This window comes from Branchiostoma floridae, chromosome 1 (assembly GCF_000003815.2).
Source record: "Branchiostoma floridae strain S238N-H82 chromosome 1, Bfl_VNyyK, whole genome shotgun sequence".
In the NCBI taxonomy this organism is placed as follows: domain Eukaryota; kingdom Metazoa; phylum Chordata; class Leptocardii; order Amphioxiformes; family Branchiostomatidae; genus Branchiostoma; species Branchiostoma floridae.
In genome coordinates this window covers 2,165,443-2,175,103 of record NC_049979.1, presented here as the reverse complement: position 1 = coordinate 2,175,103, position 9,661 = coordinate 2,165,443, and the positions used below count along the sequence as shown (strand labels likewise).

The following is a 9,661-nucleotide window of genomic DNA, read 5'->3' as shown; positions in this document are numbered from 1 at the left end:
TGTGATAGGTCGTCTAACCTTCCTCTTCATGTCAGGGGTCCAGAGCAGGAGACCTGGTCCTCCCACCTTCTTCTGGGGCGCTTTATCACTTTTGAGATGGGTGCAACTGTTCCAAGGCGTTTGACTACATACACTAAGGCTTACACAGAATTACATAAGCTGATTACACGTCATTTACTCTTATCATGAAAGGTACAGGACGACTACGCGGCGCAGGCTGCCGAGGCCAGGGACGCCGGAATCCAGCTGTACGCTGTGAGTGTTGGAGACGAGGTGGACGACGCTGCGCTTCAGGCCATCGCCGGGAGCTCCGACCGCGTGTTCGACAGCGACATCCCCTGCAAAGTCGCCTTCCGGATACTGGCGGACCTCTGCACGTTATCAGGTAAATCGTGCTTCACTGTTGTAGATTTTTCTTGAAACTGTGTGGTGCCAGTTTAAGGTTGAGGAAAGGACCATTGTTCAATTTATTCTAGACAGGGTTCCACTGATTTGATCATGGTATGCTAGCTAGTGGAATTCCAAACTAGTGAGAAACTACAAAACCATCTGCTTTGGCCCTTCTAAAGTACGTGTACAGCCCTACAAATTTTTGCACAGTTCCTAGATTTAGCAACGAGGCGTCGCCATACAGAAGCATCGGTGCTGCCATTTTGTCTATGGGCCTTGAAGACTTGCAAAGCAGTATTGATAATGGGCAAAGTCTGGATCTGTCATGACTAATTACCATGTTCTTTATATTATAGTTTGTACAATTGTAAAAAAAAATGCCTTTTGTATTGTTTTGACTGGGCCATTATCAAATGATGAATTGATCCACTGGCCGGCGCCGTTTCAGGTGTCCCCGGCTGTGTGTCGTTTGAGGGAGACTCCATCCTTCCTCTGGGGACATCTTACCAGGTGAGATCCAGGATTGACAGCTGTCTGTCAAAACTATCACCGCTCCCTCATTTCCTACTGTCTTCGGCTGCTCTCAGGCTTAAGTACACCAGTCAAAATATGTGCTCAATATAATGTTAAAAAAATCAGGCCAGGTTGTCATAATCTCATCCGTAAATAATTCAGATCATAGACACTCACTCCACACAAAAGCCAACTGTATCAAGTGTCCAAAAATTACACTTAACTCATTTTCTATATGGAGAATATCACGAAGACACTTTAAGTTCAAACAATGCCACAATATTGCCATACTCAAAGACGGTCACTTTTGGGTCTGACCAATTTCAAATCAGGGTCGGTACCCGCCTAAAACAATGGACCAAAGTCTTTTCATAAAATCCGAAAGTCTACACTTTGTATTGCCCCGTCAAAATAAGATTTCTCTTATACAGTTTCCAACAAAAGGCCTTCTGCAGGTCTTGAACACTTGCCACATGCGCATTGTAGTGAGCGTTTGCCCCACAGAGCCTCATGGCTCAAGCTTTTTCATTAGGAAATGTTCAGCGATTCTTAGATGTCTTTCTTGGTCTTCCTTGTTTGCTACATTACGTCCTGTAATGTTGATCGTGTAAGGCCAGTGCGAATATGGTGTGGCTACACGTTTATGCAAAGACAAACCTGGTCGCCACATCGAAATAGTTCTGTCCATACTTCGATGAAGGTTAGACATCCAGGTAATAAGATACGCTAAAAACCAGTCACTCATGCAACTGGATCCAAGATCATATTCAATTGCTTGAGTGACTGCTTTTTAGCCCTCTCCATAGTTTAGGCTCTCTGCTGAACATGAGACAAGAACTGACATGTATGTAACGTACTATGACACGGAAGTAAATGTGTGTAGCATTCATGGCCATCTACATCTTTTATTTTACCCCAGCCGGAGACGGACGGTTGCATCACGTGCACCTGCTCGGACGACGGGCACATGATGTGCTCGGGCGTGGGCTGCCCGCTGAGGTATCCGCCCTGCAGTAACGAAGTGAACATCGCGGGCCGCTGCTGTCCGGACTGTGTCGATGACGGTCCTGGTTAGTGCAGAAGACTTAGGTCCCAATTGCATACTCTCTATTTTGTATTGTGTCTTGTTGTGTCAAAGCCTAGGTTTTGACACAGCAAGATACAATACAAAATAGAAAGCCCGATAAAAACGACTAAAAACGTTTTAAAAAAAACGGCCGGAGCCTAACCTCTGCTTGGAGAGTACCGATTGCACCGGTGCTCGTCGGGGATTAAAGCCCCGGCCGGGCTCCGAAGCCACAACTTTGTCCCAGTGGACTGACGATTACGGGGGGGGGGGGTACCCCTGGTGTTCCCCACGGGTAGCCCACGGCGTCTATTTCTTACCTGGTCAAGGGTTCATTTAAAGTCCAACTTAAATTCAACCCGTAGCCCGGCCGGGGTCAAAAATACCCGGAGTGCCGCAAGGTGTCCCACGGGGCCACGTAGGGGTCACACCCAAAAGTTCAACAACAAAAAAAAAGAAACAGCCAGTGAAATGTCCGAAAAGGCCTATTTTTTCCCAATTGGGACCTAAGCCATAGCCAAACAACTCACAAAATCACACTAATCTTTCCGTAGACCATAAGGCTGGACGAGATTGTAGTAGGGTCCATTTAGTTACTCTCCAAGCAGAGGTTAGGCTCCGGCTGTTTTTTAACGTTTTTTTAGTCGTTTTTATCGGGCTTTATATTTTGTCATTTTTCTTGAAGTACGCCAGCCAAACAAGTTAGGTTTTGACACAGCAAGATAAAATACAAAATAGAAAGCCCGATAAAAATGACTAAAAACGTTTTTAAAAAAACAGCCGGAGCCTAACTTCTGCTTGGAGAGTACCATTTAGTGTGGTGGTACTGTTACACAACATAGATATTTTTTTTAAATTATTCTTATGAACTCGGTCACGTTTGGGGACGTATTCAGCGACAACTAGCTGCAGTGTAAAGTGGAACCAATTAATATTGCACCGAGGAAGGTGACAGATGGTCAAAGACACGCCGGCGAGTTATATACCTTTCGGTTGGGCAAAGAATTGGAGCCCGTATTTGGTGATTAACATGCTGACGTCATTTCAGTTCCGGTCGGCTGTTGGTACAACGACATCCTCATTCCCATCGGGATAGAGTACAAGGTACGTGCTAGGACTGACGCCTGTCTGTCAAAACTGTCCCAAGAGTTGACTCGGTAGTCTGATTGATTGATTGATTGATTGATTATGTCGTCTTTTATTAATCTTAGTCTGCTGTAACTATTGTATTTTCATGTCGGGGCGAGGGCTAGCAAAGGTGTCACCACCCGACCATTCCACTTGTGTGGTGAATTTTGATAAACAAACAAATAAACAAATAAACAAATTGACTTATGCTCTGATACAGAGACTAGCCGTTGGATATCTTGTAATGTGATCCGTCACGTCTTTCTTTTGGTTATCGGGCGCGTGTAGCTTCTCCAGTGTAATATTTGGCACTGATGATTTTTGTTCTTCACCTAGAATGACACATTTTTGTGAAATTCATCCCTTAAAGCGAATAGATTTCTGAATTCAACTTCTTTCCACTTTGAAGACAAATGATGACAATGTTGTGTTCTTAAATGCAATGTGTGTTAGCCAACCTCATCTGTTTTTGCATACTTTCCCGTATATCACCTTAGACATTTCCTACTAAATGTAGATACTCCAAATTTTCTTCGAGCAATGACTGTTTTTAAAGGTAGGGTACATATCTCCAAATTTTCGACAGCACATGTTGATCACGGAGAATGGTGATCTCGCGAGATCGAGACTAGGTCGAGACGAACTTAAGATCCAGCGGTCATTGGGATCCAATGGGATGCTGCTCAGCATCTAGCACAGAACAGACCCCAGTGGAGGAAACTATCACAGCCTTATGTCCCACATGGGATGATGAAGATACGTAAGTAAGTATCCACAACTATCTCCCTTCTCCAGCCTAACGACTGCATGACCTGCACCTGCCCCGCCCCGGGAGAGGAGCCGTAGTGCGCGAGCATTTCCTGCATAGCTCTGCACTGCGCCAACCCCGTGAAGATCGTGGGGCAGTGCTGCCCGGTGTGTGCCGGCTGTGCGTACCCGTACCCCTATGGAGACGTCCTCATCCCTGCGGGGTCTACTTATCAGGTCAGACCTGGGACTGACATAACTGTTAATAAATCTGAATAAAGAGACTCTTTTGTTTTACACAACCACTGCTTTATTTCCAGCGACCCTTATTTCTGCGGCACAATGGGAATCCAAAGACTATAGATGCAGAACACAGTGACTGATGACGGTGATGACGACAATGTGAATCAGTCAGAATTGCCCTGAGGAAGGTGACAGACGGTCATACAAAACACCAGTGGAAATAAAGCATTGGTTATGTAGAAAGAGTCTCTATTCAGTGACATACCAACCAGATGAAACTATGCGCGGATGTTAATTAAGTTTGTAATACAAATTACCTTTCCGACGATTTTTCACAGATAATGCAAATGGTTTTTGTTTTTTGTTTGCATTTAACAATGTTCATTTACCGGATGAGTGCTAGGACATAGAGATGGCTCTAGGAGGTATCAGTGCTTGCTATTCTCAGACACAAAGGACAAATTTAAGTTGGTAAGGTCTAGATAATGCACTACATGAAAAATATTGGAAATGGTCCATTTGCAAAGTCAGAAGTGAGAAATGCAATATCACAAGGAGTGAAGGAGTTCATCTTCATTATAAGGTCTTGCCTAACAGCATGGAATTGCATATCCCAATTTCTCGACTGTGTGGCATCAGTCTTTGTCGAAGAATGGATCCACTACTTTCTATTGGCACTGTAATTCGAGCAGTAGGACAAAAATACCAGATAGATGTGCGCCCCCTGTCTATGTTCATGGGTAGTTGTAGGGTACATACTGTACGAAACTTTTTCTATTCCTTGACAAAGACTGGATCCTTTACCTTCTCCAATTGACTAAATGGTGATTCAAATATGATCGAATATGTTAGATAGTTGGTGGCTATCTGGCATTTGTCTATGTCCCGTCATTTGTTCATGGGGGTAGTTGAAGAGTAACGTTACCTGCTGTTCAAAATTTCTTCCATTCATTGACAAAGACCGGGGCTGCGCAGTCCGAAACAGTCCAGTTCTCTCTATATAGTCTCTGTCGGTTGAGAAATTTGACTCCTACATCGTTTCATTTATGACTACCCCCCTCCAGCCGGATCCCTGCACGCATTGTTTCTGCGACGCCGCCGGAGGACGGCCGATATGTGCCGTCCAGGACTGCGCGCTTCCGCCCTGCAACAACCCCGTGCGCGTCCCGGGACAATGCTGCCCTGTGTGCGAGGACATCGGCTGTCGGTACCAGGACCGTCTCATCCTGCCGGGCCAACATTACAAGGTGAGAGTCGTGACAGACGTCTGTCCGTCAAAGCTCAGACTCCGAATTCTTCAGCCGCTAAAAACGTCATTTGGCATAACGCTTGTTTTGCTGTCACGCAACGGCGACTGGTTACATAAAAAAAAACGTCTCATTCATATCAAGGACGTTAGAAGTGCTCGCCAAAAAATACCAAGTCTGAAATATAACCCCTCAGCATCCGGGCCTCGTCCCCACTAGGGACCCGACCGGAGCGCGAATTTTAGTCAGGATAATCCATATCTAACTCCAAGTGCTGTTTGACCGTCAGCACTCTAGTATCATCTGAAGTAGCTGTTGGTTATGGAGTCTGGCTCCATTGACATTTATCCCAATGAAGAAGCCCCTACTGCCTCTGATGACAAGTGCCAAAGCTTAAGGATTGAAAACCATCACATACATCTGAGTCCCCATTGCAATCCGAGGTTTTCGTTAGGGGGACGAACAGTATACATGTACTACATGTTTGACATGATATGACCAGTATGATATCAACAGTGAGATATAAAAGACAAGAAAAGCACAAACGTGCCAAACATAATCCAAATTCATGATTTATTGATGTACACTAATGTTTTTTTTTAAACGGCTGGGGCCGGCCCGGATGGGAAATGTGACTCTAGCATTTGCAAGTGATACAGTAACTCTTGTTCTAACGGTCTTACATTCGACACCTTTGACGATAGTTCACATTTACCTTCAGGTGGATTCCTGCATGTCGTGCACCTGCCACGACCCCGGAATGGACCCCATGTGCGTCACCCCGGGCTGCATGCCTCCGCCGTGCGACTACCCCGTGCGGATCGCAGGGCAGTGCTGTCCAGTCTGTGATGGTTAGCTGGCTTTTATTCCTTAGGCTCCCTTTCCATTAGACGGAGATCGCACCGTGCTCTCACTGCGACCTATATAGGATATGTGCAACCTTCGCTTTCACACTGGGTGAATTATAAACATGTCAAAGTGTGACTGGGAAGAAAACACACAAAGTGTAAAAAGATTCGTTTCTTTTCTATGCAATTCGTTGAGCGATCTGTCAACTTGTAGGACGCAGAGAAAGCGGGGCGAGAGCGCCGTCCTAGTGGAAAGGGGGTATGACCATTACAATATTTCAAGACAGCGCAAACATTTTTCATAACTTCCTGAAGATTCGATTGATTTATAAAACAGTTGTTCGTTTGTAGTTTTTGGCTGAAGAAACGTTCCATGGCAAACTCCCTTCCTCGGTAAACCCCATTTCCCGAGTTGGCTATACGGAGGCTACTTTGTGATGAAATTAATGCTAAACATGTTTTAATGTTACGTGGTCCTCTGTAATCTTATCATGTTAACCGTGAAAATTGCTAAACAAACATAACTGTATTATGGCAACCAAACGTTTTCAGTTACATGTACATATGAGTGTCTGTTCTATCGTACCTGGAGGGGGGGGGGGGTCAGTTGAGATACGAATAGACTTATTGTAGACATATCCACGTTTGTCTTTGCCTTGTTGCCGTCGTCTTGTAAAATACTTTATGTTCTCTGTAGCACAAGTGGAGGAGAGAATATGTTGTATGTAACCAGAGTCACCCGCCACTTCTTGTTGTTTGGTTTTTAATATAATAAAAGACTAAAGAAAACGTACTGACGTCATTTCAGCTCCGGCTGGCTGTTGGCTCCGGGAGGAAAACGTCATCATTCCCGTGGGGACCGATTACACGGTAAGACTAAGGAAAATACTGTAAATGCAGAAACTTTCGCGGTGGCCGCTTCGCCGCGAACTTAAAACCACCGCGAATATCTTAACATGGCAGTAAGAGACATAGTTCATTGTATGAAGTAATAGTATTGTATTGTAAGAAGTATATAGTATTTAGAATCAGAATAAATTATCTCGAGGTATTTCATATTTCACATCCATTAGACCACATGTGGTCATTTGTTTATTAAGCATTTTGGGCATAAATATATTATAGATATTATGCTATTAGCTAGGTAATAGGTGCAGTAAAAGCATCTAACTTATTACTGCTTCAACACTTCAGCCGCCTTCGAATCCCTGCACGTTTTGGTCGTGCTTCGAGGCCGGAGGGGAGCCGATGCAGGCGATCATGGACTGCGCACCCCCGGACCCGAGCTGCCCCGGCTACGTCCACATCGCCGGGGAGTGCTGCCCTCGCTGTCAGACAGATCTGTAGGATGGATCATCTCAGCTGCAGCTAGAATATGGTACGGGGTATAGGATTCTGTTTGCTTCTGTTGTCTGTGACTAGATTTAGATCAACACCGCTCACCTCAGCTTAGAGTAAGGTACGGTACATGAGATCTAGTTTCTGTTGTCTGTAACTCTGAGATCTAGATCAACACCGCTCACCTCAGCTTAGAGTAAGGTACGGTACATGAGATCTAGTTTCTGTTGTCTGTAACTCTGAGATCTAGATCAACACCGGGCCACCTCAGCTTAGAGTATGGTACGGGACATGAGATCTAGTTTCTGTTGTCTGTGTTTTGTTACTGGGTAACACCCCTTGTGATGTTGGGGCAATCCACCCAGGGCGCGGTACTGCTGCCTTATTGGCCGTTCCTTAGGTGTAACACCCCTTCCTTGACTTGTTCTTGTTAAACTAGATCTAGATCAACACCTGGCCACCTCAGGTTAGAGTATGGTATGGGGCATATGATGCTGTTTGCTTCTGTTGTCTGTGACTAGATCTATGTCAACACCGGGCCACCTCAGCCTTTTGTAAGGTACGGGAGATATAATCTTGTTTCTCTTACTTACTTTTACTTGGGCCCTTCGCCCCTGGCGGAGCATAGGCCACTGTTGATAGTCCTCCACTGCACCCGCCTCTGGGCCTTCTTCCTCAGGTCCTGCCAGCTGTTGCAGATACTTTTCATCTCCTCCTCCGTATCTCTCCTCCAGCTATTCCTTGGCCTCCCTCTCTTCCTTTTACCCTGTGGGTTCCAAGTCAGAGCTTGGTGTGTAATACTGGATGGTGGCTTCCGGAGGGTGTGGCCGATCCAGGACCACTTTCTCTTGAGGATCTGACTGACCACTGGTTTTTGTCCTGCTCTGTCCCACAGCTCCAGGTTGCTGATCCTGTCTGACCACTTGATTTTAAAGATCCTTCTCAGACAAGTGTTAATGAAGGTTTGTATCCTGTGCTGCGTTGCTTTTGTTGTTCTCCAGGTCTCGGATCCATAGAGCAGTACTGATTTAACGTTGGAGTTGAAGATTCGGAGTTTGGTGGCTACACGTATCACCCTGGAGGCCCATACATTCTTCAGCATGATGAAAGCTGCTCTCGCTTTCCCTATCCTGGCGGTAACATCCCTGTCCGTACCTCCCTGACGGTCCACCACACTTCCCAGATACACGAAGGACTCAACCTCCTTCACCCCTTCCCCTCCAATTATGACTGGTGCACTGTTAGTGGTGTTGAGTTTCATGAGTTCAGTCTTCTTTTTGCTGATCTTGAGCCCTGTACTGATTGATGTTCCCTCTAGATGAGTTGCTTTATCTTGCATCTGCTTGTGGTTGTGTGAGAGAAGTGCCAGGTCGTCGGCAAAATCTAGGTCTTCCAGTTGTGTCCAGAGTGTCCATTGGATCCCAGTACTCTTCCCTCTTGTAGTTGCCCTCATGATCCAGTCTATTACCAGGAGGAAAAGAAACGGAGACAGTAAGCAACCCTGTCGCACTCCTGTCTTCACCTCGAAGCTTTCTGTTAGCTGTCCTGCGTGGGCTACTCTGCACTTCATGTCCTTGTATGTGTTCCTGATTAGGGATATGAACTTCTGTGGTATCCCGTAGTGTCCTAGCATCTTCCAAAGGGTGTCCCTATCTATGCTGTCAAAAGCCTTCTCATAGTCTATGAAATTGATGTACAGAGGAGAGTTCCATTCCAGTGACTGTTCTATTATGATGCGTAAGGTGGCAATCTGATCAGCACAGGACCTGTTCTTCCGGAAGCCTGCCTGTTCATCTCGCAGCTTGGCATCCACTGCATCCCTCATCCTCCACAGGAGAATTCTGTTGAAGACTTTGCCGGCTGTGGATAGCAGCATGATCCCCCTGTAGTTGGTACAGTTGCTCAAATCCCCCTTCTTTGGTAGTTTAACCAGTATTCCTTCTCTCCACTCGCAAGGAACTTGCTCCTCCTCCCAGATCCTACTAAAAAGACTGTGCAGCATGTTGACTGAGCTCTGTATGTCTGCTTTTAGGGCTTCTGCTGGCACTTCATCTGGTCCTGCTGACTTTCCGTTCTTTAGGGACATGATGGCCTTCTTGATCTCTACCTTTGTGGGTTTACCAGTGTTGATGGGTAGCTCT

At 45.7% G+C, this 9,661-nt stretch overlaps 1 protein-coding gene across 1 annotated transcript in view; it reads left to right on the top strand.

Annotated features, from left to right (window-relative positions):
* Positions 1 to 7,052, top strand: part of LOC118426542 (collagen alpha-1(XII) chain-like) — an 11,789-nt gene extending 4,737 nt beyond the window's left edge. Inside the window, exons 6-13 of the mRNA XM_035836033.1 lie at positions 193 to 385; positions 839 to 900; positions 1,823 to 1,973; positions 3,018 to 3,073; positions 3,893 to 4,081; positions 5,152 to 5,334; positions 6,056 to 6,185; positions 6,991 to 7,052. Coding sequence (XP_035691926.1) covers positions 193 to 385; positions 839 to 900; positions 1,823 to 1,973; positions 3,018 to 3,073; positions 3,893 to 3,943 — 513 coding nt within the window. The 3' untranslated portion in view covers positions 3,944 to 4,081; positions 5,152 to 5,334; positions 6,056 to 6,185; positions 6,991 to 7,052. The remainder of the gene's footprint in view (positions 1 to 192; positions 386 to 838; positions 901 to 1,822; positions 1,974 to 3,017; positions 3,074 to 3,892; positions 4,082 to 5,151; positions 5,335 to 6,055; positions 6,186 to 6,990) is intronic.
* Positions 7,053 to 9,661: the final 2,609 nt, after the last annotated feature.